This window comes from Cuculus canorus, chromosome 12, assembly GCF_017976375.1.
Source record: "Cuculus canorus isolate bCucCan1 chromosome 12, bCucCan1.pri, whole genome shotgun sequence".
Classification (NCBI taxonomy): domain Eukaryota; kingdom Metazoa; phylum Chordata; class Aves; order Cuculiformes; family Cuculidae; genus Cuculus; species Cuculus canorus.
Window position 1 is genome coordinate 5,672,158 of NC_071412.1, and position 27,879 is coordinate 5,700,036.

Here is a 27,879-nt window from a genome sequence, read left to right on the forward strand (position 1 = left end):
GATTCTGTCCATGAGTAATGCATGTATGAAGTGTGACAGAAAAAACCTAAGACTCTGCCTGTGACTCTTTAACAAATCAAGAAAATCAGCTGTGATCACCTTCAAACTTTCTGACCTGACACACTGTTACATATGACACTGCCGAAGTTCAAAGCAGTTCTGCAGATCATTTTCTGAAAGGCTGTTGAGGATCTCTGTTTTTGCTTTCACATTTTCTACCAACAAAAAATTGATTCCTTTGAGCACCAACTTAAACTTTGAGAAGAGGTAGTTATTAGCTAAACCCACTTCACAGACAAAGCACTGTGGACTGGTGTATTGTCTTGATATTAACTTGCTGTTCACTCTTGCACACCGTTTTCTGACTGTGGGTAAGAAAACATCTCTATTTGAACATGCATCCACTCATGCTGTGTGAAGTGATCGATTGAGCTTTGTCTCACTCAGACAGGTTAGGACATATTCTATAACCATCTTTTTGTCTCTCCCCTCTCACTCTTGGTCTCCAAGGTATAGGGTCAGTCTCAGGGTTTTTTGTATCGGACCTCGTATTCCCCTTACCAAAGAAATGAAGGCAATTCAAGGGCTGGATGACCAGCTTCTGTCTCCTCAGACGTCGGGTCCAATGCTGACGTTTTAATACTTGCATTATTTACACAAAGTGATTTTTTTTTTGTTGTGGTACTCGCTGTTAAAGTGAACAAAATTCCAAATCTGTTTCAGGTGATTGTTTGATTACATGTTTGCTGAAGAACATCCTTTCTAATTAGTAGTTTTGATTATAAAAATAAATTGGTTTTCCCTGATACTGTGTCTAGAGGTAGATTACGTGAAATTTCATCTTCCTTAGCCATAGTCTGGTGCTGTCACCTATTTTGCATGCCCACCAGTATGCTATTCAGGAAATATTATTGATCTGTAATAATTGAAGTGTGGGCAGAAAGTTTCCTATTATTCTTTTTGTTTGTTTGTTTTAGATATTCAGAGGGCTGTCTGAGGCTAGCTATGTCAAAAATCCCTTAGCGATAACAAGTTTCCATTGCTCTAGTGAGTTAATTATAGCCTGCTTAAGTCAGCAAGCACCGAAATCTTCACTGTGATGTTAAAGAAGTACCTTTATTTAAAAATAAGTCACATCTCGAAATGGAACAGACTAGGAAAGTGGTAGAGCAAGACCAACAGCATCCACCCTTCCAGCTTGCTTTTGTAGTTGTAATGTACTTCATCACATAATGCATTAATCGGATGTTCATACACTTCGTGAACCAGAAAGGGAGGACCTTCTTTAAATCTGCAGGTCAAATAAAACTGAAATATATCCTTTTCAGTAGGTGAAAGGAACTTGTAGCCTGTATGCTGTCTATGAATAGCAGCTGCCAGAACTGAGCTCTTTTCATCCGGGAACAAATTAGAAGCAAATCGAGGGTAGGGTTAATTATTTGGCTGGTGGCAGGAGGCCTTTCCTGCTCCGGTATTTCCAGAGGTGGCCACTGCTAACTCCATTCGTGCATCTGTGGTTTATATTCCCTGTGTAGTGGGAAAGGCACGGGAAATTGCTTTGGGAGGACAGCCAACAGAACCAGGCTACATGAATTGTTTTGCCTCTGATAGTGTGCCCCAAGCCTCGTTGCTTCCAAAAATAAATCCAGAGTTTAGAGGATTATCTGTTCATACACCGTGTAGCACGTGCCAGGTAATCCCAGCGCTTGCCAGAAATGTGGGGTATGAACCAAACTAATTCTTTCATGTGGAGTAAATCTGGTGAGCTGGGAAGCACAGAGGTCTTAGCAGCCATGCACAGCGTGTCCCGTGGGTCCCTACGGAAATGACCAGATTGAGTGGCTGTCCTTGATACCCACAGAAGTTGTTTGGCCCGCTTAGAAAGGCTTGGCATAGTTTCTGTTGCGTGTTGGTGAGTAGGTATGCTGACTCTACCTTCCTGCTGGTCTTATTTCAGAGAGTACGTAGGCTTGCAATCTGCATCAATGGTAAGATTAGAATGGCTGCAGACTGCAGCTAAATCATCGCTGTTGAGAGAGGTGAAGAGGATGCAAGCTATATGCAATTCTATCACTGGAGACAAGGAAGAAAATGTAGGCTGTATGTTTAAAAATGTACAAGATTCGGGACTGGTTTATATTGGTGACTTGACATAACTGGTTTTGAATGTGGGACCTTGGCAGGAAGAAGCAGGCTCTGTATGACAGGTTTGAAAACATCCCTATGTACTTTTGCCATATATTTTTTCTGGAATCTCTCATGTGAACAAAGCAGGTATTAGAGTTAAAAATTTTGGCTGAAAAGCTGTTGCTGTATTTTCCTTGCAGTTACTGCCACATGTTGCCTTTCTACCCTTTTCTTTCATCTGTGGTTGTAGGTCTTAGGGGGTAAAGAATTATTTTCATCTTCTTTGAAAACTCAGTAGGCTAATTCCTGATTGTTGCTTCTAGATCATAGCTTTGGTATATGTTTTGAAATTCTTTATGGAATGCATCAAAATTTGGTTGGTCTGGGAGCTTGTAGAAATTTATATAATAGATTCTTTAGAAGGGATAACATTTTTTAGCTTGGTATTTCATTAATGGGGAGCATTGCAAGTATAAACTGTGTTGAAATCAATTTACTTACTCTAGTTTACAGCAGTGAAGCTGGTTTACCTTCTTGTGTTGTCATTTTCCTAACAAAATTTCAAATTCTGTTGATGACGGTTGGGAAATAAAAAGCAAAATACACCTCTTCCCCCCTCAATAAGATACTTTGCTTTTCTGAAGGCATGTTCAGTAACAGTGTACCGTCTGTTGTGCTGACATGGACTTCTGGAGCTTCTGGTTCAAGCAAGTCTATGGAAGTACTGTATCTGTTACTTGGACATTTAACTCTGAAAGTTTATTGTTATCTCAGTTGAGAGAAAGCCAATTTGGAATTACACTGGTGTTCATGTGTCTTCTGAAATCAACTGATGGTTTAGACCAGCGTGACTCGAGATCTTTAGTAGAACCAGTTGTGAAATATTTTTCTAGGTATATTTTTATATTTTTAATACCTTGTATGGATGGTGAATGCATTTTAAAATGTAATACTTTCTGAAAAGGAGGAGTAGTTTTATGACTGGTCTAACTGCAGAACAGCATGCATCTCCACCTAGGTGTTAAACAAGTAATTTAAAAGAAATTATTTAAAAATAGTCTGGATTTATTTTTAATTTGCCACTGAGAGACCTGTATTGCAGTTAGAAGATAACTTTCCCAGTAGGGTGGGTAAAGTGGATTGCGTCTGATTTTAATAAAAATACCCCAAAAATATTAGGACTGTGCGTTTTACTATAGTCCATCAGGACTGGAAATAACTCCAGAATGTTAAATTCTGTGTGTGAATTTAATTCAGGGAATTAACTGAATCTACAGAAAGAAAAAAAAATCCCTGAACAGCTTAATTTTATGCTTTGTGATTGCTGAAAAAATTCCTGCAGAAGCGGAATGTTCTCCAGTTAGCACGTTGGAATAATTTTCATCAAGTTTGAAGGAGCTGTAAAAAAATCTCTTTTGACAAATCCCAAGTACTCTCTGCATCCAAAACTGCACGTGATTTGCTGAGTTCAGTGGTGACTGTGTTGAGTCTGAGAACTTGATGAAACAATAGCTGCTCTGTTAAGAGACCTGGATTGCTGTGAAAACTGCTCAGAACAAATCTCCTGAACTGTTTCATAAAGAATAGGATTGTTGAAGGTTTGTTTTCGGCACTAAGGGAGCCATTGATACAAAGATTCATATCTTCAGTCTCTGGCTCATTTGAGGACTGCTGCTGAATACAGCATGAAGGAGAATTAATGGAAGGCTTTCTCTGACTGCCCCTTTTCCTTCCCTTTTTCCTCAATAGTTTTAATTTAATTTTTTTTTTTTTTCTGTTGAGCAATGTGTTTTCAGGACTTTAGCAATATTTTCACTAGATAAGTCTTTCAACCCAGAAAACTGGAGCTGTTTGGTTTCATGTGAGTCAAGTGAAGCCAGGTGAACCGTTCTGCTCGGAACAGGATCTTCAACATAGCAGAGACACCTTTCGTATATGATGGGTCGGTCAATCTGAGCTGATCGGGTTCTGTGCAAGAGGTGCCCCAATGGGTTTGGGAAAAACAAGAAATGAAACAACTTTTTCTTGTAGATTAGGCTAGTAGTTGTTTCAAAATAATAATAAAATAACCCTGATCTGCACTGCAGGTAAAATGTCTTTGCAAAAAAATTCATTTGTAGTGGGTTAAACAAAATTTAAGATTAATGCACAGGCCTTCTAATTTAAAATGACATACTTCACAGGAACACATTAAAGCACACCGTGTAAATATAATTTGGCGTTGTGATAGTATTTGGGCTTTTTTATCTTTCTAGCACTGCACATACACATACTTTATAGAAGTTACTTAAAAATTGGTAAGATTGACCTAATATTCTAGTTATTGGTTCAGGAACAAATTTTGCAAGCTTTTGTATGTGTTGTGTATTCCCTGGACAGGCAGTGCTGTTATTCTTCAGCACAGTCTTTTAAATATATTTTGTAATACTAGCTGGTTAAATGCTTTGTTTTCTTCCCCTGTTCCCTTAAAAAAAAAACCAAAGGAAAACAAAAAAACACAAACAGTAATTATAGAGGTATATAATTTTAAATTGCAAGGAAAGCAAGTAAATTAAATGTGTGGGATTTGCTGGAGCCAACAGTTTAAAACAAACATTAACCAATCGATGACATCAAACTACCTACCTTTTTCTTTTCTCCTCCCATCTGCTTATTTACTTAATGTTAGCTGAAGTTCTGAAGACTTTCTTTAAATCGTTAATGTTCCCTTGAGGGATGGAGTTGTAGGTATTTTCTTTAAGAAATGTAGTCATAACTGCTTTTCAGACAACTTTTTATGCTGTACACAGTGACTTAATTACTTAGCTCATCCTGGGATATACATTTTCAATATCATTCAGTTAATTTGTGCTAAAAAACAGTGCAGGGTACTTAGCCTGGAGCATGGTTTTTACTGCCTTAAAGATTTGAAGCCCTGCTGGGAATCTGCAGTCAGAGCTAGCTTGCATTTTATTTATGGCATTTCTTCCCTCAAGAAATTTAATGGATTCTAAACTAATTGATATGCCTTCACGTAATTGGGTATTGTGTTCATCCTGGTTGTTTGGCTTTATTTGGTTTTAATTGACGTATTGAGTATAAAAATGATAAGATAAAGGCTTATTTGGAATTTCTGTCTTTCAGCTATAGTTGCAGGAGCCCAGTGCTCTCTTAGGGGTTAGCTGGCTGGCCAGGGATCACAGTTCAGTCCCATGGTATAGCACGTGTTTGGTTAATGGAGTGAGTCTCTTAGATAAGAGATCCTCTTGTAAATCATGAAGGGAGCGTGTGCACTATGCGTAGTTATATAAGAAGCAGAAACTAGTGAGAGGACATGTCTTTGAACAGACAAGCTGAAGGCCATTCTTAGCACGGAGTGTCTCTTAGAAAGATTTTGAAATTTATCTTGTTGGTCGTAAGTGACCTAGAAGATACGACCGCTCTGTCGTCGGCAGTGCTAGCGTGAGGGCTCCTGCTGCAGACAGTTTCCACTGTATATGCTTGTTTTCAGGCTTCCTGAAGCTTTCCATGTATTTTCTTTGCCCAAATGGAAACTTCAGCTTTCTGGAAAATTGGAGGTGGTGGGGATATAGAGAATATAGACTGTCTATTTTTAAATAAAGGACAAATAAAATTGCAAAGTCTTTTCCTTTAAAAACTATTGCTTATGTTGAATTGCTAAATTGTGTAAGCAAAGACTTGAAAGCTGAAATCTGAGATGCTATAGAAAGTGATACGACTTCTAAATTTGAAACTGAGGTCTATGCAATCAGTAATTAAAATGTCTATTATCAGCTGTCCACAAGAGTCACAGTTTGGAATATGTTTTTAAATCTGGTTTCCTGATTCATCTGGTCAGCTTTACAGAAACATTGTCAGCAAAACTGCTAAGCTGATACGCATGCAGTGCTCTAGGTTCAAGACCTGTGTATTTAGGATAAAGCTTAGTTTTGTAGCAAATAATCTATAACTTCTGAGCCTCCAACAGTATATGGTATTAGAAATAGAAGGAATAAACTGAGATCTCTTGTAAATGCGTAAGTTCATGATTGTCAGCTATGCAATATGAAATATACCTGCTGTATTTGTGTTTCTTGAAAGTCATGCAAGTTAATTTGAGCTCTTGCCAAATATGAAAGTTTATTTTGTGTACAGAAGGTAATTCACACCAAAGCTGTTGGATAAATTTGGAGAATTTCATAATAGTTTGATAAGGTTCTGTTGCTCATCAGTTTCTGCCATGCTAGAACTTAGTAGTCTTGTTTTAATATGTTGAATAAGAGACTCTTTATAAACACTTAGGTCAGTTGAAGAGGGAGAGTGGTAGATAGGTTTTTTTTTTTTTTGAGACTTGATTTCATACTGTACTTTGGTTACTGCTTTTTTTTTTTGTAACGTGCTGTATACAAACCCTTAAATTACAGTTAACTTTGTGCTAAAAGTTTGATTCTGCAAGGAGACTTGTTAAAAACACAGATAATGTGTATATATACACAATGTATTTTGGTAAATAAAACATAAGCAATTTCTGCATCTTGAGCAGGTACACTTAAATAATTTCTGTTATTGATGCTTTGGAGTGCTAATGCTGTTGCTGAATCAAAAATAACAAATACTAAAATGGCTATGGTCAAATTTCCACCTGTTGTAAACGATTGTGGGGTTATTTTGGAATTTAGATACTTCTAGAAGTAGTCAGGCACATTCTCTTGAGTTTGTAGTTCAGGAACTACTTGTGTTTTGTTTCAAATAGCAATTATAATTATTTCAACACTTGTGAAACTGTTATGAAAGGACTTGTTTATTTGAAATAATTTAAAGTATTTCCTTTAATCCTGATCCCAGGGTGAGTATATAGTCTACCTTACTGAATAAAATCTATGTGCTTTTTGTTTAAATTCTTTCAGAAGCACTGAAAGACACAGTGAACTTCATCTGCTCAGAAATCGGAGCAACCAGAATGACATATCTTGCATAACCCTCTGCAGCTTAAAGACTGAGCAAAATTCTTGGTGGCTGCTTTGGTGCTAGAAGTCAGTAGTTACTGTAGTAACTGTATACCAAAAGGTAAAAGTTGAGGTGGTTTTGGTGTGCAGATGAGATTTTTGCGAACATTGATACAAGTATTCATGTGGTGATATTTTCGTAGATAATCTCCTGGAGGGAGAAGACGGTGAAGGTAGTTCTGGCATAATATTAATTGTATTAACATTTTTGCTGCAAGTCTTAAATTTCTTTAGCTTGAGAGATTTGAAGTGTATGGGAGAGAATCTGGAAAACTTAAGTTCTTTTTGCCTGAAGATGTAAGCTTGAAAGGAAAGAAAGTCAGTAGTTGCCAAGTAGCTCATTATGTGTTGATACTACTTATGCTTTTTGCTGAAACCTGACCATGTGTTTTTGAGGGAGGGTTTGTAGCTTCTTCCCTCCTTCCCCCCCTTTTCTTTAATTTTTCTTGAATAGCAGCACTACAGGGGGCTCACTGTAGTGAGGGCTCCTGCTCCATCTTGCCTGTAACTGTCGTGTGAGGTACGCCGTCTAGAGCGTGTTGCTCTGATCGGCAGCAGTTGCTCCATTACTGGAAGCAGAGTTTAAGAGGTGGTTGTGTATGCTATGGAGATGATGAAAAAGCTTTAATAAAAGTAGGCAAATTTTTTTAAGCAGTCTAACTTGCGTGTTGATTTTTGACTACTGACTTGATCTCCTATTTAACTTAATCTTTAGCTAAGAAGCAAGTATTTCTTAGAGGCATTGCTGCCATTCACAGTGTTCTTATGTCATCTTCCTTTTTCTGGTCATCACATTATGTAATAGCAGCCCTTCCTTAGAGGGCAAGGCAATACCGTGTGTCAGTTCTTCGTACTTCTTTCATGTTATCTTTGCCCGTTTATGGGAGAAATCTCTTACTCACTCTGTTCTCTTTTTGACTTGTTTCCTGCCCTCCCTGACCCTTTTCCCCCCTCTGCTCAACTGAAAACAAGACTGTTTTTAGTAAGCTCTGTATAAAGCCTTAATTTTACCAAATGAAAAGTTTTAATAACATTATAGAGTCCTTTCCACATAAATAGCATAGATGAACCCATGCTCTACTGAGGATAGTGTCATTGCCGAAGAACAGAGAGAAAACCTTGATGAGTGGTTAAAACTGTGCATTCTTTAAAAGAATTAATTATTTTAAAAAAAAAGTAATTCAGAACCATTTACTATGAAAAGGGATGTTGCACATTGGGAGCCAGTGTTCTGTGTCCCCAGCTTTGATCACCATTTAATAATAAAACGGTATTGCATGGAGCAATTGACATAATTACTTGTGGTTTATGTACTTCAGATTTCAATATCTAACATGCTGTGCCTGTGATAGCATGCTTCAAGGTGTGGTTTTAGCCAGATGAATAAAACATTTACGTATTAAATTATTCTTTATCTTTTTATATTCTGGAAATTCTGCAGAGTTTTTGCCTAAGCTTAATCTACTGCAGTCTTAAAGTAATGATCTCTACCAGACCTGAGTTTTAAGAAACGAAGTACAAATTTCATACCCTTATAAACACCTTCTAGAACTGAGATATATAAACATACACACGCATAAATTTTCTTCTTACAACACTGCTAAGCTTCTGATAAAGGTAGAGAAGAGATAAAGCTGTTTTAAGCCCAGCTCATGTAAAGCTCAGGTGTCCTAGAAAGTACCCAGCTCCTTTGTGGAAAGTGATGTGCTCCGAGTAGAATGCTACTGGAAGATGAGAGATGAGTTTTGAGGACGGCAGAGGAAGAGATCTCTTTCACAAGCCTGTTAAGAGTCAGTCACTTCGATTTCCTGCTCCAAAGGAGAAGGAAAAAAACCCCAACCCAGCAAAATCAAAAAAAAAGGAAAACCACCATAAACATTACATAATCCTCATAACACCATGTCTGTATATAATGTCTAATATCCTGATTTTTCCCTTGTAAGGCCTTCTTTCTTTCTTCTTTGCAACACCATTCTTCCCTGAGTATAGGGAAGAGAGGTAGGACAGTAGCAAATAATGACTTTGGCTACATATTCCAAGTGCTTAAAATATTAATTGAAATGTAAAATAAATGGTGTGAGTGCTCATTCTATTGTTTACAGCTCCTCTGTACTGCTGTGATTCTTCCCAGTGGGTTGTGCTTCTACCTTTCTTCTACCCTTCTTTCTTTCTTGGGAAGTGCCTGTACCCTGCAACTTCCCATCCTCCTTGGAAGAGACTGGTGTCCCTCTTAATATGAAGACAGAAACTGGAGCAGCAGTTTGTGGCTATCTTGACAGATTTATAGTCAAAGTTCACTGGAGTTCATTGGAAGGGGACCATGATGAATAACGTGGGAAAGATCTGCTGAGTCTGGGAATGTTTTGAATAATGTGGGCAGTTGAGGAGCAGTTTTTCAGGGACCTATATTAAAACTAGCTGGTACATTCTTACTGGCAATAATTTCTCTCTATTATCTTAAATTGATCTTGAAATTGTGGAGATTGAAAAACCATCCAACAGAATTATCTGTTAATAGAGATGAAAAAAAAAAATTGTAGTTTCTTCAGTTTCCATGGACCTTTATTTAAATACTTGTGAGTAATCTACACCAGTCTTCTTTTTTCCCCTTTTTGTAAATTGAAGAGGTATGAAGTTTCTCAAAGTTCTCTAAAGGTAAAACATAAATGTAGGACAGGGCACGCTCTGAGCAATGAAGAAATTTTAATGTAATCATAATAAAGATTTAAAGCAATATTGCATAAGGTGCAAATTTGCATAGCAAGATATTTTTTCTTTATATAATTACTAAAAATCATGTCAGAGTTCCTTTCCCAATATGTTGCTGAAATGTGATGTAGAAATTGGGTGTTTTGCCTATTGCTTAGCGTGTAATCCTGAGATTATCATGTAGGATAATGTCACATGGCTGTTTAAAGCAAATGGAATGAAATTATGTCCAGCTGTTAGAATAGGTGATCATTTGAAGAAGTAAGCAGCCTTAATTTCATATTTTGGAATATGTTTCAAGTTTAAGCTTAAAACATAGCTAAGAGATGCTAATTAAATTTATTTATTGAGATGAGAAGTTTTGTGTAGAAGAACAAAGGGTATGATCTATTTATTGCTACTAGAAAAGATTGCTAGTGTAGTTAGAAAACTTACTTATCTATAATTTCAAGATGAAAATTAGCCTTTACTAAAGTAGTAAGTACAGGAATTTAATGTTGTCTCACTATAATATAGTTAATTTTAAAAAAATTTAACTAATTATTTTCTTCTTAGCAAGGGAAGTTAAATGGTATGTTTTGAAATTGGGGTGGGGGTTTTGTATTTTTATTTTCATTTTGCAGGTTTTTTCCTATTTCAATGTTAGCTTTGAAAAATATTACTTCGGATTTGAACAGATTTGTACGTAAAGTTATGTAATGATCCTGGTTATCTCAGCTTTTAGGCAGCGTGAGGTATTTACATAGGCACATCTATGGTTTTGTTAGTCTTAGTGAGACAATGAAACATTAAATGACAATTTAACTTCTTCCTTAGACACTACTTGCCTTCATCTTTAAGTTAAAAAAAACCCCTCGTGTTCTAATTCTTGTTTCCTTAAAAAGCATTTTTCATTGCACAGTTTTATGATTTCTATTTTATAATACTGTTACACTTTTTATTTTTTAGTCCCAGAAATCCTGGATAGAAAATACTTTCACCAAGAGGGAGTGTGTGTACATTATACCGAGTTCAAAAGACCCCCACAGGTAAATGAGAAATAATGCAAGAAATCGCTGCTGCTCTTCAAAATTAAAAAAAGTCAATATTGTAAAGAGTGTACAATAGATTTTTGAGCTAATTATTCAATTGATATAAAACACTGTCTGTAGTTCACTTTTCCATGACTGGACATTCCTACTCTGTGTCTAGCTTGGATTTATTTTTTTTTCCCCTCTCTGAAAGTACTTATTCATTGAGAAATCTCTAATAAATGTTTCCCAGTTGCCTTTGCTGTTTCTTACCAGTCCTCCTAGTGTTGTCTGTGGTTGTGTCTGCACTGTGGGGGCTTTGTAAGTTTTATTGGGTTTTTTCGGTGGTATAGTTCTGAAGTCAGAAAACTTCATGGAGATCTACGCTATTAGAATTGAAAGAACAGCAGCCTGGGTGTAGGGTGAAGTGTAAAAATAAACCTGGCAGCGCAGGAAAAAGCAACGGAGAGCTTATAGAAGAATAAAGAAAAAGAATAATCATGGTGAGAGAGAAAAGTTATTAAACAAAGACCAAAGAAATATTTGCCACCAGCGAAGATGGGTGAAATAAGAACTGTTCAGATATCAAAAGAGTTCATGTGGTCTCTAGTGATTTTTTTCATCCTTAAGTTCTATAAGGAAAAAACTATACTGAAAAATGGGAAAATAAGTTTCTAGAAGGGAGGCTGAGACTAATGAAAAATATTGCATATCTTATGTGCTGCTTTTACTTTATATTAGAGATGTGAAATCAAGCAAGCATACCTACTCTGTAGTGTTTAGTTTCGCTAAATATCATAGGTCTAATTTAAGAGTTCCCACTATGATTGAACTTGATGTGCATTGTCATGGCATCTGTATCGCTGTCAATTTATTAAAAAAAAAAATTGAAATTGGAACTTTAAGGCAACTTGTCTCCCCAGAGCGCTTGCTGTTGTCGTTGTGGATTTCAGGTCAGCTTTTTTTTTTAGCTTCATATGTTTGAGAACAGCTGAGAAACCTTTCCTTCTGAACTTCAGAAAACTTGTATTTCAGTCTTTTCCATGAAAAAAAGTTATAAATCTTGCTTGGTTTTTGGTACAGAGTATTATTTTTCTGTTAAGAATCTTGCTTTTAGCAGAAAAAGAACAAAGTAAATGCTGTAGAATTCTTAATTTATTGTAAATAATTCACCACATTCTTTGAAACCGTGTGACATGAAAAGCTTTAAAATTTATAGCCATGATTGTAGCACATGGAAAATTTGCAAATGCAAACAAAGTAATTAGGAAGCTGTTAAAATTTCCAGAGCGTTTCACAAGGAACAGTGTGATCTTCAACACTTGCCCTTTTAATTTAACCCATTTATAACATACAATGGACTTTATGACTTTCCCATCAGATTTTGTCCTTCAGTTTGAAAGAATTGCTTTCTGTTGTTCATGAATTATGCATAAACAAATTGAATATAAACAGGAGTATTTGGTATGTTTTGTTGATCTGGACCTTTTAGTATAGATAACTACACTTCAATGACCATTAGGAATGATGTAAAGCTATAGTGCAGTATTAAAAATGTAGATAATAAATAGCAAGATGTAACTTCTTTGGAGAACAAACTGATACTCAAAGCCTGAGAACAGTTTAAGACTACTGTACAGCATCTGTATTTGTATGCTTTTACATCCTAGCTCTTAACCTTAACAGGGTAACAGCTGCTTGTGAAGATTAAGAAAGAGTGGTATAAATTTATCTGCTATTCTACTTTAAATGTAAAGAAAGCTGTTAGCAAGAAAACATGGAAAATGTTGAAGGTGGAAGAGAGTAGAAATGAGTTCTTTTTATATAATAAATTTTATGTAAAGACACTTCTGTAGATGATTTGTTCAAATATATCTTTTTCTGTACATGCAACTCTGAAGTGATCAAAAACCCCTGCCCACGCAGGCCGTGGAACTTGCATCTCTATTAGAAGGCTAAGTTTGTAGAATAGATGGAACGATGTATAGTTAGAATGAGTCCAAGAAAATGCTGATCTGTAAATAACTTCTGAGCATCTAGCAAAATGTCTCAGTTTGAGTACTGCACATAATCCAGTCTGAAATATTCTTGAGCTTCAGATATCAGTGGCTCAAAGCATAAAAATCTGTCTGAAGTATCTGGATTTGAAGCTTTTGCAGTGCTTATGTATTTTTACTTACCAAGTGTACTACAGACATGTAAAATGAAGACAGAAGAGTTACCATCTTAAAACTGGGCAAACTTGGGCAGTGTGTTCTCTGTTTGCTGGAGATCTTTGTTCAGTAATCTTTGTGTAAGCGCAGGAAGTGGTGAGAATGGTCTGCCCACTTGCCCCCAAAAAATAAAATTGAATCTGAAGTTTACTTATATCTTTAAATATTTCTTATAGATGCCTTCCAGGATGTCAGATTTGTCAGCAGCTTGTCAGGTAAGAGTTCTTTGTAATTGTAATATTTATGATTATTTTTTCCATTAAATAAGTGCTTTTATAATAGAGTTCTAAAGTTTTGATCAGTATTACAGATGACAAGTCGGTGAAAAGTTAGATATAAAACAAATATAACTGATGAAGAAAGAACTGTCTGCAATACGTAGATCACATTTATAAACGTTCTAAATTATTTGGCTTCCAAGAATCAGTTTCTTCTGGCCTCCAACTTGCTATCTTCATGAGCTTTAATATTTTGCATAATAATTGCATATTGTAATTAGTTATTGCTATTAATATTTACAGCATCAAGGCTTGCTCCGGAAGAGAGGCTTATATAATATTTAGAGTCTTTGGTTTCTAGATCTGATGTATTTCTGTTATAGATAAATTTTCTGTTGTCTTCCAGTAGTAATTTTTATTGAAATATTCTGTTATATGGTTGGATGCAGGTGCTGTTGTGGCCGCTTGGTCAGACAACATGCTTGTTTTACTGCAAGTCTTGCTATGAAATACTCCGATGTGAAGCTGGGTGAAAACTATAATCAGGAAATAGAAGAATGGTCAGTGGAAAAACATACAGAACAGACCTCTACTGATGCTTATGGTGTCATTAACTTTCAAGGTGGCTCTCATTCTTACAGGGCTAAGGCATGTATGACATTCTCTTTTTTTTCCTTACCCTAAGCACATAGATAGAGATGGTGGATGCTTCCGTTGACTTTTGAAATTGAAGGCTGAAAACCATGTCACTCATATTGTGGACACGGGTGCCTTCTACTGTTCTAGTACTTTTTTTTAATTGTGATCTGAATTCTTTTTAATTTCCTGTTTTTAATTTATTGATCATAAAAAGAGTTGCTTGGATCTATCAGAATCATTTGTATTTGTGTACAGGCTTACCTGCAAATTGCAAATGGTGATAAGAATTCATAATTGCTTCAGCAAAACATTACATTAAGAGTTCAGTGTCACTGTTTCAGACCATGAAAATACAGCTTACTCATCTGTGCTGCTTGCTTACTCACTGCTGTTAAATTTTTATAGGACCTATTAAGTAACATCTGCCGTCCTAACCCTCTATTCGCAATTTTCAAACTCTGAAAAAATTACTTGAAATTATAGACAGATCTGGAATATGCTAGCTTAGTAGATTTGTTTGTAATTATTAAAGCATAACTGTACTAATCAGAAACAGTTTTTTTGAGGGAAGGGGACTAATTTAAAAACAACCATAAATCAAAATTTTGGAAACAAACTCTTAATTTACAAGTGTACATGTACCGGGGAGGTTAGAAAACTGGAAATTCTGACATGTTCTCCACATCCATCTTGATTTATAATTGCAGTGGAAATGATTTAATGCTCATGCAGTTATAAGCTGGGAGTTGCTCTGGTACTGTGTGGCTCCTATGGCCAATCCAAAGTGCTTGAACGAGGGAGCTGTGTTCTTCATGCAGCAGGCAGAGCCCTCAGGAAGAGCCCAGTGCTCTAGGTCAGATCGGCTCTGTGGGGAGAAGGGCTCTTAGGAATTCTTTCATATTAGTAATAGAAGTGTATGTGTTCCGTTGTATGCTTAGGATAGCTTGAAATTGCTGCAAATCCTTTTCCAGGAGTACAGAAAGAGCAAGCTGCCAGTACTAATTTCTGTGTTTATGTTTGCAGAGTGCTTTCAGGGTTGCTAAAACAAGTTTATTGGAATAGGGGTTGTTTTTTTGTTAGAATTTGATTCAGGTAGGGCTTAATTTCTGTGTATTTGTCCCCTCCTATGTTGAATGAATCATATTAAAGATGCAGCAGTATTTTTAACTAATCAACTGTCTACATAATCCTATGCTATTAAACATAGCAGATTAAAAAGCGGTTAATATTGAAGTTTTCCATTAAAGAATGTGGCTTTCCTTGCCACCAGAAATAGGGAAGAAAAAGCAAGCAGCTGTCTTTCTGTAAAATGTTTCGCAAGAGACATGCAATCCTCTCCCCAGTAGATGGCAGAACTCTTATAAATATTTCTGAATTTCATCGAATTTGGAGATCGTCCAGTGCTTTTATAAATGACTCATTTTTCTAGGTCACTGTGCTAGTAGGACAGAATAACGTAATCTTCCTATAGTCCTTCCCTTTCCAAAACTTGTTTTCAAAACTATTGTCTGTCTTGTCCTTAAATTTGGAGGACTTAAAGTAAGCTTGTTCATTTATTATATATGCTATGCTTTGAGAAAGTAAATTACATTTTGCATAGCCAGGAATAGGATCGTATATCCTGAAATACATCCTGGTAGTTGTTTTTATGCCTTGATTTTTGTATTGATTTCTTTGAAGAACCTTTTAACTTTCTTGTGCCTGCAGTATGTGCGATTGTCTTATGACACTAAGCCTGAAGCTATTCTGCAACTTATGCTTAAAGAATGGCAGATGGAGTTGCCAAAGCTTGTTATATCTGTACATGGGGGCATGCAGAAATTTGAACTTCACCCACGCATCAAACAGTTGCTTGGCAAAGGCCTTATTAAAGCTGCAGTAACAACAGGAGCCTGGATTATAACTGGAGGAGTGAACACAGGTAAAGAAGCACCAATGAATGTGCACGGTTAACTGGATTATGATTTATGAGAGTCAAAAGATTTAATGGGTGCATAGCTTCATCTTAAAGCAAAGTAAATTTGAGTGAGTTTGGTCAAGTGACAAAATAATACATTTTGTATGTGTGTAGTTGGAAGCAGGGCACTGTTTTGTCTTGTAAAGAGAAACAGCACAAGAGGGTTGTGTGTTCTGTTTTATTGAGTCATTTTTGTTTTTTGGGGTTTTTTGTTTTTGTTTGAAACTGCAAGAGGAGAAAATTAATATTAAAACAAGTACAGTAACTTAGTGGAAACTCTTTAGGCCTTACTAGGCTAATATTTATTTTGTTGAATTACTGGTGCATAGTACTTTGTTTCCTTCTAGTAGATGTAGTATGGTGCTTTTTCATTGATATTGTGTCAAATCAGTTTTCAGATTCTTAAATGCCCGGTTAAATATTAAATCATTTGTATTTCTTAATAAGATGCAATGTTCAATACATTGAAATCTTTTTGTGCACAAACAGGTGTTGCAAAACATGTTGGTGATGCTCTAAGAGAACATGCTTCCAGATCATCTCGAAAGATTTGCACTATTGGAATTGCTCCGTGGGGAGTGATTGAAAACAGAAATGACCTTGTTGGAAGAGATGTAAGGATAAATTACCTAATTGAAATAATGATTCACCCGACTTATTTTTGATCAATTTTTTTCAAGTGTGTTTTTCATCGTTGGAATACTTGCTTTAATATGAAGATGCATAGACATCTGTGACTTAGGCAAGATCATTAGTGTAAATAAATTGCAAAATGTAAATATATCAGAGCAGGAGTTTGTGTCCCCCCCAATATTAATGAATCAAATAACAAACATGCTAAAGTGGTACAGGAAATTCGTGTTAACAGAGGATGACAAGCTGAAAAATTTTGAAGCAGTCTTCAATGCTATTGTTTGCCAGAGCAGTGAAGTTTTTCCCAAAGGCACCTTTTCAAAGGATCTTTTCTCCTTTACCCTTCAGAACAGAATTCTTTTGTGATACGGTCTTCCTCCACAAAGTTAAGAGCTACAGCTGTTGATGCGTGCTGACCCATGGTGTGCTTATATGCATCAGTGCTTCTTGCTGAGCCACCAGTTCTTCTATCTAGACAAAAAGTTAAGTTTCTCAAAACAAATTTGAATCTTTCTAAGTAAAAGACTTTGTTGTGTGTTTATATTTAGGTGGTTGCTCCATATCAAACCTTGTTAAACCCATTAAGTAAATTAAACGTCCTAAATAACCTTCATTCCCATTTCATTCTGGTGGATGATGGAACAGTTGGAAAGTATGGAGCGGAAGTTAAATTGCGGAGAGAACTGGAAAAAACTATTAATTTGCAACGGATCCATGCAAGTAAGTAATTCTGATGCCCGAGGGCTACTGTGCTCTAATGAAAAACGTACTTGCACCAAACATCCAAATGACGAACATAAAAATTAGTCTTTTGTCTATGTTTCAAGTCTGAATGATTATTTTGTAAATTTCAGCTGCTGCTCTGGACCTTGAATATTGCTGATAGGTTTAGGATTTCTCTGCCACTAGAAAGGAGGGTTCCTTTGAATAAAGTTGTCAGTTTTACTGTGATAAAGATTGTGTATCGCTTGAGTTACTAATATGTTGTCAGGCCTTACTGGTCTGTTTGATTTTAGCCTGGAGAAGAGAAGGCTCTGGGAACACCTTATAGCAGCCCTTAAGTACCTAAAGGGGCTACAGGAAAGCTGCGGAGGGACTTTTTAGAAGGGCATGGAGTGACAGGACAAGGGGCTTTAAACTGAAAATAGGTAGATTTAAATTAGATGTAAGGAAAAAAATACTTAACATGAGGGCGGTGAGGCACTGGAACAGGTCATCCAGCGAAGTTGTGGGTGTTCAAGGCTAGGTTGGATGGAGCTTTGAGCAACCTGATCATGGCAGGGTGATTGGAACTGGATCATCTTTAAGGGTGCCTTCCAACCGAAACCAGTTTGTGATTATTCATGGATTTGACACTAGTCACTTGCAGTTTCACAATAGGGCAATTGAGTTTGTAAAATATCACCTGTGTTTGTGCAAAGAAGCCATGACTTCCTTTGGTGTTTTCCCATTTATGGAGCACTATGGGTTTTTTTTAATTCTAGGAATGGTTTTGCAATATTCCCAATCAGTTGAGGGTTTCCATGTAACTATTGTTCAAATTGTATTTATGTTATCATGTTTGGAAACTCTTTCAGGGAAAGATAGAAGGGGAGTTGCCTAAATAAAAATATACTTGCTTTTCAACATTAGTTCAGGAGTATTTCTGTGAAGTGTATTTTCTATCATGCAGGCTGTATTCCATTGTATTTATCAGTTTCTTTGCAATGCTTTCCCCCCAGCCCAAAGTATAAACAGTGCTTTAAACTGTGCATGAGCAACAGTTTTAAAATGACTGGCAGGCAGCATTTTAATATTTATTTAATAGAAGAGACATATTTGATTTATTAAATATGTAAAGTCAGTCTTAGCATTCCCTATACACCTACGCCATTGACTGCTTTTTATTACTTACTTGCAACTTTATAGGAATTGGCCAAGGTGTGCCTGTGGTGGCACTTGTATTTGAAGGTGGCCCAAACGTCATACTCACAGTTCTAGACTTCCTTCAAGAAAGTCCTCCTGTGCCGGTGGTAGTATGTGAAGGAACTGGTAGAGCTGCAGATATATTGGCGTATGTTCACAAGCAAACTGAGGAGGGAGGGTAAGTCCTAGCGCCGCTAACCAAGCTGTCAGTTTTCCTGCATCTTGAGACCATTCCTTAATGAACTTGTGTGATAGTTTTTTCTGTGGAAGGACGAAGGCTAAAAGCAGGGAGTGTAATCTTGCCTGTGGTGCAGCTTTCCATGTTTACTGCAAAAATAGCTCTGGCTAGAAACCAAGACTTCTTTTCTAGTTCTAGGTTCCTCCCACGTTCCTTGTACCAGTTGCACCAGATTCTATAGCATATACTTGCTTTTATAATGCTTTCAAAGGATAGGAAAAGTGTGTACATCTATAACCTAAATTAGGGGAGGCATCTTGTGCGTAACTGAAGTTATACGTGGTAATTTCGTTACACCATTGTAACTGGAGGACCAAACTCTGGTTTAAATGCTCTGTCTGCTTCAACTTCAAATTTTAACTAAGCCACAGTTAACTTCAGTGATAAATTTGACTCTTCTTAAGTGTGCGCAACAGCATTTTGCTTAACAGAAGTCAGAGCTGATCAAATGTAGAGAGTAGCATGTTACCAAACTGCTTGAAAATATCACTTGACTACGGTAAATAAGATATTTTCACACAGTTAGCTGTTGCATAGCAGTAACAGGAGGAAAAGGAATCAAAGTGTTTCCGTATTATTTCTTCTAAGAAGACTTAAAATCGAGATTTTCACACGCTTCTGTTTAGTGTAGAAAACACTTTTCTGTCTCAAATGTAGTTTCAAATAATGAAAGGGATGTGCTTGGGCTCCACAATACTTAGTGGTTACGTATTGGGCCCTTGTTGCAGGGACTGCCTCAGAAGCAGGAGGGCAGGGATCTGGGATCTAACGTAACGGTAAACCAAGCAGCTTTGTCCATAGGGGGATCAGAAGTGGGTCTTATTCAGAGGGTTGAGTACTTAGTATTTTGCGTCAAAATCTTTTAGTTGGGAAGGGAAGAGGTGCTGAGTTACTTTTGGGAAGCACTAGCAGAAAGTTGCAGATTAATCAACCTATACTACTTTCTAAAGGTTACTCAAGATTTTGCCACTGAAACGGGAATAAGCTTATAAATAGCAGGACTTTGAATGAATATGTTGAAACTAATTTAATGCATTGTTCTTCTTACTGTTCATGTATAACAATGTTTTTTCCTATTTTTTTCAAACTCAGGAATGTTCCTGAGGGTGCCGAGCCTGAAATAATTTCAACCATCAAAAAGACATTTAACTTCGGTCAAAGTGAAGCAGTTCATTTGTTTCAGACACTGCTGGAATGCATGAAAAAAAAAGAGCTTGTAAGTAGATCTTGCCATAAGAACTTCTTATGTGAGATGTATGCATTTGTGGGTATAATATTAAATTGTATCTCAATGTTGCATATAATCAAGATTGTGGTCATAGTGGATCTTCTAGTTATAGAAGATAGTCAAATACAGGTTTCATGTATAATTTATCTTATAGCCAAGAGAGACTTAATTCAGTGATTATTTCTTCTAATCTGAGTTTTCTGTTATTTCCAAGCCTATTTGTTTTCAGGTGACAGGGTTCTGATTTGTTTCTAGCATGTGTGTATTTTATATTTGAGTTGCTGTCTTTTTTTATGGCTTTGATTTTTTTGACTCCTCAGGACTCCTGTTTGCTTTTTTTGGAGTCTTTAATTATGACTGCTTGCAAAGGTCTACCATCACTGCATGCTTATAGTAAAAGCACTTTAGAACTTTACATGTAGCCCGAGTTCAGCTACTGGTTGTCTCAGTTCGACAACATATTGTGCTATTCTAAGTTTTAAAATTGTCACACTCAGCCAAACATGTTTGCTGGCAGTTTAATCTCATAATCTAGAATGAAGTGGAGGGGTAAACAGGATACTGTGTGGTGTGTGTAGGCACTAGAGATTTGTAAACATAGTGGGACAAGAAGTTCAAATTGATTTAAGAGTTTAAGGGGTTTCTGCTATCCGTTTTCTCATAAAAGACTGTCTTGTGTGGCATCCAGTTAGGAAAACAATACAGAATGCACGCTAAAGGTAAGTTTAAATCGAGCATAGGCTTAAACTGCATCAAAGATAAGGTGACCTTTTAATGTATTTCAATTTGAGACTTAGCTAACAAATCACCTGTGCCTGAAAATAACTTTAAAATAAGCTTTCTCTATTTTACCGTTTTGAACAGATTACAGTCTTTCATATTGGGTCAGATGAACATCAAGACATTGATGTTGCAATACTTACAGCATTGTTAAAAGGTGAGACTTTTAATTTTAAGAGTATTTGGAATTGCCGGCTATTGTTGTTGAGTGTTTATACAATGGATTATTTATGAAATACTGGAATTTGTAGGAATCTTGAGGTTTTTAAGCAAATAATTATCTACTGTGTTTTCTCATTGTATAAACCATACCATGTCATAAGTCATTAAATGTACAGTATAGCTTTGTGGTGGATTGCTATATTTGGCCTTTTTAGGAAGAAAGAATGTTTATTATCTTACACTTCAATTTTTTTCATTGTTTTTGCTTCTTAAGGCACAAATGCATCTGCGCTTGACCAGCTTGTTCTTACACTTGCGTGGGATAGAGTCGACATAGCCAAAAATCATGTTTTTGTTTATGGTCAACAATGGCTGGTATGTAATCGTCTGGAATAAGCAGAGTGGTATTTTCCAAGATTGAAACTCAACTTATTGTGAAGAATGAGTCTTTTGACTTTTGAGGGAGAGAGAGAGAGACTGTAGAATACTGACACATTCATTTTGAGGACAGTAATTTTTGCATACTGCATAGTCTTGCATCTGGTTTGTTACTGTGTAGCTGAAAATGGTCCAAAAATTTTAGAAATGTGCTAAGTTTTCTTAATGGCTAGAGGAAAAAAAGACTTTGCCAAAGGTGGAAGCTGAATTCATCTAAGTCAAATGTTCTTTCTTCCTTACAGTTGCATGGTCGTAATGAGTTCTTAAGAAGCACCATATGCTTATATATAAATATGCTTATATTTAGTCTTGCACTAATGCAGTGCCTTCTAAGGGGAAGGACAAAATGTTTCTTGTAGTCTGCAAATAGTTTGAAAACTACATACTGGATCTTGCCTTTTTCCTATATTGCTGTAAAATAAAACACTGTTTTACATGTGTGCAGTCAACACTACATAGTGTAAGGCTTCTTGATAGCAATGACAGTTCTGAGCATTTGTTTTTGAAACAAAATGTGCTTTAAAATTTTTTTGTCTGTTTCATCCAATATCAATCTATGAGAACGGCTTAACTATGTTAAACCAAGTGTCTTCTTAGTTCCATGTACTGTGCCAGTAGGACATACCTACAGATGAGCATAAGATTTGCTCATTAAGCCTTCAGAATATTCTCTCGTCTTGTAATAGTGTGAAGCTCAGGGGATTTTCTGAACCAGGGGTGACGTCTTTGTGTTTGTAGACAGAGAAGGTTTCCCCAGCCCTGTAAATGAACGAGGTTGATATGTAATCGAAGTACACTTACTTTTGTGATGCTTTGTTTTACTGGTTCTCTCCTTGTTACTTACTCCTTGTAGGTTGGTTCTCTGGAACAGGCAATGCTAGATGCCCTTGTGATGGATAGAGTTGCCTTTGTGAAACTTCTAATTGAAAATGGAGTAAGCATGCACAAATTTCTTACAATACCCAGGCTGGAAGAACTTTATAACACAGTAAGTGAATGATTGCTTTTTAAGATACTTTTAGAACAGCTTTTTAGTTGCTCAGCATGGTGTATACTGGGTCATGTGCAGCAGTCTGAAGGCACGAGGTGTCTCTAGGGAATGCTTCCTGGTGTGTGGTTATGTGTCGTGTGGCTGCTTTGTGGTGCCTCTGCTGCTTTCTGGCTCCAGAAAAGTTTGTCAGCAGGATGTTCATCTGTGTCTGATGTTGGGGATGGACACCAAAGGAAAATTGTGGCCTTGTTGTGAAACATCTGAAATGTGTAAACAAACTACAGTGGGGAAGAGAACAAGAGAAAGTTAGATGAGAAAACTAACTAACTAAAATTTTTTGTGATTTATTCACAAAATATGGGGTCTACGTATAGTATTGTTAGGGCTTCATAAGGTCAATTCTGTTTATAGCAGTTAATGTTATCATAGTAGTTGTAAAAATAGTTCTTGTGAACCTGCACGGTTATAAATATTAGAAAAATTTTCTTGCCGTAGGTGTTGATTTAAGAATTTAAAAGTAGTTTTATCTAAGTATCAAACAGGACAAAACAAAAAATCTTCCACCGAGAAGTAGCTAATGTGAGTACACAAATATGACTTGGGCTTATGTTAACAATCTTGTTGTCTGCTTTTGACAAAAAAAAGAAAGAAAAAGGAAGGAATTCTTCAATTAATAAAGTTCTGTAAAGGAGCCCATGTGATCAGGTTTTGTTGTTTTATTTTTTTTAATGAACCTTTTATGGTGTCGCTCTTACACACTTGATGTGCATTCGATTGAGTTCTGTGTGGGTCCTGGTGTAACCTTATGTCTAAAAGCATTAACAGTTCATGCACTCACAAGAAATTGAAGAAGGAAGAAAAATCCACTTCGGTAAAAAGAAAGTTCAGACTAAAGATTTTAAAAGTAATGGAGCTTTTACTGTGGATCCGGCAGTACCATGAATAGGAATATCAGTCTGATGTGTTCCTAGAATTAAAAAGTTTACTTGTTAAAACTTGCCTCTATAATATTATGTTTTAATAATATAAAAACTCCATAATGCTGCTGATTGCGTTTGTTTTTCTTTATTTTTTTCTTTTTGGACAAACTATGGGTATATTAATTATGTCCGAAATTAAAACAGAATTAAAATGAAACAAAAAAGGAAATAGTCTATAGCTCATTAAGGTAGTTTGAAATATTTGCATGTATTTGATGGCTGCTGTTTGTTTAAAAACTAGGGTTTGGTGGTTTTTTTTTTTAGCCAGCATGCAAAAATATTTGGCTTCTACTGTAGTCTTCTCATGTTGTCATTGAACTCTTTATTTCTCATTCCAATTTTTTCCTGTTCTTTTTTATAAAGAAACAAGGCCCAACTAATCCAACACTATTTCATCTTGTTCGGGATGTCAAACAGGTACGCTGCAAATGTGAAAAACTGTCGAACTAGCAGTGGGTTTTCTTTGATTATTTGTTATATTTGTCAATTTTATCTTAAGATTACTAGTTAGCTTATTATTTACAAGAAAACCTTCCTCTGCAATCATTCTGTTGTTTCCAGTACTTGCTATTGTATCCTCAGTGCTGTGGTGCCAGAAAGATGCTAAACCGCATGAGCGTCTTTCTCATCTTAGTTGCGATTGCTTTGCTTTCTGAGGGGATAGAAAGCTGATACTCCCAGCTAGGAGTATTGCCTCTTAAAAAAGTAGATAAAAGACAGTCCACAGTCCCCCCAACAGAAAGAACATCTACCCTGCAGCAAGGAAGCTATAACCTTGTCTTTTTTGACACTGATAAGTGTTGAGCCATGTAGATGTTTTTTCTAACCATCAAAGGTCTAATCTGTTTTTTATTTAGAACTATGATGTGACATGTAGAAACACTCTAAGCAAGTTTAGAATTATAAGTTGAAAAACTAAAAAATACCTTTGTGTTTCTAGGGAAATCTTCCTCCAGGATATAAAATCAACCTGATTGATGTGGGGCTGGTTATTGAGTATCTGATGGGAGGAACCTATAGATGCACCTATACAAGAAAACGCTTTAGGGCTATATACAACAGTCTCAGTGGGAACAATCGGGTATGTGGCCATTGGATATTCGTGTGTTCTCAATTTTTAAAAAGCTACCTAGTTTTGAGAAAAATTAGATCCATATTCTTTTGTTCTTGTCAACAGACTGGTTCTTTTAAAGGTGATAGTAAGGCCTGTGAGGGCAGCTGATGTCTATTTCGGGATTGAGGACAAACAAAAGGTTTTGTTCTCCTGGTTGTTATTTTAGCACATCCAAATTCCTTTTCTGTAATTCCTTCTCTTCCTACTCATAGGTGAAGAATGGGCATTAAACATGTAAATTCACCAGGGCTTGAGAGACAGATATGTCAGCTTCTTTTAAAGCAACAAGTGTAACCGCAACTTCTTTTAAAAAAACAACAACAACAAAAAAAAACCCCAAACTAAAAAACCCTTGTTAAATATCCAGTGAAAATTCTGGTTGTGGCTGTTATGTAAGCTCATTGCTGTTTCAGTAGCAAAGTAGCTGTTCAATTGCTCAACTAGCTATAAACAGATGATTTTATAATGCATAGTAGGTAAGGGCAAAGAAACCAAGCCAAACCCCTTCCTCTTATTCTTGTTACAGCGATCTGGGCGAAATGCTTCAAATACCACTCCTCAGATGTGTAAGAGCCACGAGTCTTTTGGTAACAGAGCAGACAAGAAAGAAAAAATGCGCCATAATCACTTCATCAAAACAGCACAGCCATACAAACCAAAGGTACAGATGTGTGAGGGGAACTCTGTGGGGTTTGTTTTAAGCAGTTAAGAGTGAAGAACCTGGTTGAAATCCAGGTGCCACTTACGTGTGGATAGCAGCATTTTTACTGACTTCAGTAAAGCTGAAATTTCAGCTTTGCTTTTGTGCTTGTTTATATCTAGCATGCTTGCAGGATTCTGTAAATAGTATTTAACTTTATGTAGAGTAATCTTCTGGATAAGCCAAAAGCTTCTCTTTGGTACAGTTCTAGCAATGGGGGAGATCCTACATGGCTTTGTAGACAGCAAGATTTGGCTATGTGTCTCCGTGAGTTTCTTCATTTGTATGTAGGTACATTAGTTACTGCTTTGCTTTGATCTATAAATCAAAGTCAGTCTTCCAGGTATTAAAATGAATTGGACTCAACTGAAGTTTTGGAACAAAAGTTCCAGCTGCTTTTCAAGTCTTCAGAAATTCTTTTTTCTTTTTATAATTACATATAATTTCATGTTGGATCACTCAGCATTTTATTTCATGTTATGTAATGACCAAGTTTAGAGATTTAAAATCTATCTTGCTTGTTTTATTTTAAAGATTGACACTGGTGCAGAAGAAGGAAAAAAGAAAAGAACCAAAGATGAAATAGTAGACATAGATGATCCTGAAACGAGGCGTTTTGCTTATCCTCTCAATGAGCTGTTGCTTTGGGCGGTGTTAATGAAGAGGCAGAAGATGGCCCTCTTCTTCTGGCAGCATGGGGAGGAGTCCATGGCAAAAGCCTTAGTGGCTTGCAAAGTGTATCGTTCAATGGCATATGAAGCGAAACAAAGTGACCTTGTTGATGATACTTCAGAAGAACTGAAACAATATTCCAAGTAAATTACATTTAAATAAAGATCTTGAAATTTGTAATGCAAGTAGTGAACTGTATGTGAGCAAAACCCTAACTGTTGTATTAGCACACTAGGAGACAATTACTTTTGCAGAAAGGTTTATGTGACACTCTTAGTAGAAGTATTAGATATTGTTCTCTCTCGTGAGCTGATACAAGTTGTGATTTATGCTTACACTAAAATGACACTGAATTTGCCATTCACTTACTTCTATGTGATTTCCTTGTATGTTTTGACAAGTTTTTGTGGTCTGCATCTGTTTGTAATAAAAGTCACAGATTGACACATTGTGGCCAGTATTGCTGTACAATATATCTGTACAGAAGAGTAATAGTCCCTTCAAATTATGCTACTAGAATTAGATTGTACAAGAAAATTTGACCTGAACTCCAAGTCACTTCTGTAGGTACTAAATTTTGTTTTGTTTTCTCCTCGTTCTAGTGAGTTTGGTCAACTGGCAGTTGAGCTGTTAGAACAGTCCTTCCGACAAGATGAAACTATGGCAATGAAATTACTAACCTATGAGCTTAAAAATTGGAGCAACTCCACTTGTTTGAAGCTAGCAGTGTCGTCAAGGCTTCGTCCATTTGTAGCTCATACTTGTACACAGATGCTGTTATCAGATATGTGGATGGGAAGGCTGAACATGAGGAAGAATTCATGGTACAAGGTAAGCATTGTCACAGTTTATTGTAAAAAGGGTCGAAGGAATTTATGTTTAAGTGGAAGGAAAGCATGTTTAAATGCCATTAGTATAAAGCTTTCACAACTATAGCTTATGTTAATAAGTCCTGTAAAGCAATCTCCTGTAACATAATTAAAACTGGAAGTATTTATTGTTAACTCTTCTTTTGACGCTCTATTATCTTTTCAAATAAGGTACAGAAATATAGAAGGCAAAAACCAGGCAAGTAGCCTTTAATCAGAGGCTTAAAGAGATCATGTGAATACTAATCCACTACTAAAAACATAGTGGTAAAAGACCCTAACAGACAGAAAACCCACTGTAAGAATCTAGTTTCCTGCATATTGGCTTTTTACAGGAACCACATAAGACTTGATGTAGAAAAGCTTTCATATATCCTATTTTGAAGGAAGAAACTGAGCAAAAGCTGGGCACAGAATGAAACAAAGGTGGGCAAATTCGGGATAGGTTTTTCCAATGGTGTCCTTTGTGATACAGATCAATTGAATCAAAATTGGAGTTGCATCTTTCTTTGAGCTGGTGTACCAAAACCTAGTTGTTGCTAGGAGTATAATGACGTAAAACTTTCCTACAAAATATCTACAAGCATCATTTAACTTGTGACCTACTAAAATACTCTTGGATAACTGGTTAACCGTTTTCTTGCTTGCTTTGTAACAGGCTAATGACAATAAATAGTTCTCACTTTCTTCATCCATACCTTAGCTCATTTTTCTACCACAACTTAAGAAAAACAACCCCAAAACAAACACCACCCCCCACAAACACAAAACCACAACCTTGACTCCTATATGCTTTTAAAATACGCTTTAACAGTACACAGTTCCAGAGTTTCTGGGAGTGGACTAAAGAACAGAGTGCAAACAGAACATATCTGGATTTTCAAGCTTGGGAGTACGTTCTTTCTAGTGGCTTTTAGTTTCGGAATTTGTTGATTCTTCCCCCTTCCCACATCTTCTGTACAGTGTTCTTAATCTCCTAAGTGTGTACATAATAACAACTAATTATTTTCTACATTTCTTTTTCCCCTCAATAACAAGCAAGTAAAATTTGGATAATAGATTTTCAAGGGATATTCTGTGTGTTGATGTATTATGATATTTTTCTGTAGCTGTGAACTATTTGCACTTAGTCTTCATCTTTTCCAGGTGATACTGAGTATTTTACTCCCTCCTGCTATACTGCTGTTGGAATATAAGACCAAGGCTGAAATGTCACACATTCCTCAGTCTCAAGATGCACATCAAATGACAATGGATGATAGTGAAAACAACTTCCAGAATGCAGCGGATGAAATACCTATGGTAATGTGG

General features: G+C 36.4%; 1 protein-coding gene across 2 annotated transcripts in view; it reads left to right on the forward strand.

Annotated features, from left to right (window-relative positions):
* TRPM7 (transient receptor potential cation channel subfamily M member 7) overlaps positions 1 to 27,879 on the forward strand; it is a 57,803-nt gene that overhangs the window by 11,744 nt on the left and 18,180 nt on the right. For both annotated transcript variants that reach the window (XR_008451824.1, XM_054077396.1), the window contains exons 2-18: positions 10,770 to 10,849; positions 13,221 to 13,259; positions 13,712 to 13,910; positions 15,609 to 15,822; positions 16,348 to 16,472; positions 17,040 to 17,211; positions 18,400 to 18,574; positions 19,727 to 19,850; positions 20,727 to 20,799; positions 21,079 to 21,179; positions 22,096 to 22,230; positions 23,577 to 23,630; positions 24,154 to 24,294; positions 24,854 to 24,988; positions 25,562 to 25,842; positions 26,302 to 26,530; positions 27,715 to 27,870. Coding sequence is in view for 1 of the 2 variants with exons in the window: in XM_054077396.1 (XP_053933371.1) it covers positions 10,770 to 10,849; positions 13,221 to 13,259; positions 13,712 to 13,910; positions 15,609 to 15,822; positions 16,348 to 16,472; positions 17,040 to 17,211; positions 18,400 to 18,574; positions 19,727 to 19,850; positions 20,727 to 20,799; positions 21,079 to 21,179; positions 22,096 to 22,230; positions 23,577 to 23,630; positions 24,154 to 24,294; positions 24,854 to 24,988; positions 25,562 to 25,842; positions 26,302 to 26,530; positions 27,715 to 27,870 (2,433 nt within the window). In the remaining variant the exon portion in view is untranslated. The remainder of the gene's footprint in view (positions 1 to 10,769; positions 10,850 to 13,220; positions 13,260 to 13,711; positions 13,911 to 15,608; positions 15,823 to 16,347; positions 16,473 to 17,039; positions 17,212 to 18,399; positions 18,575 to 19,726; positions 19,851 to 20,726; positions 20,800 to 21,078; positions 21,180 to 22,095; positions 22,231 to 23,576; positions 23,631 to 24,153; positions 24,295 to 24,853; positions 24,989 to 25,561; positions 25,843 to 26,301; positions 26,531 to 27,714; positions 27,871 to 27,879) is intronic.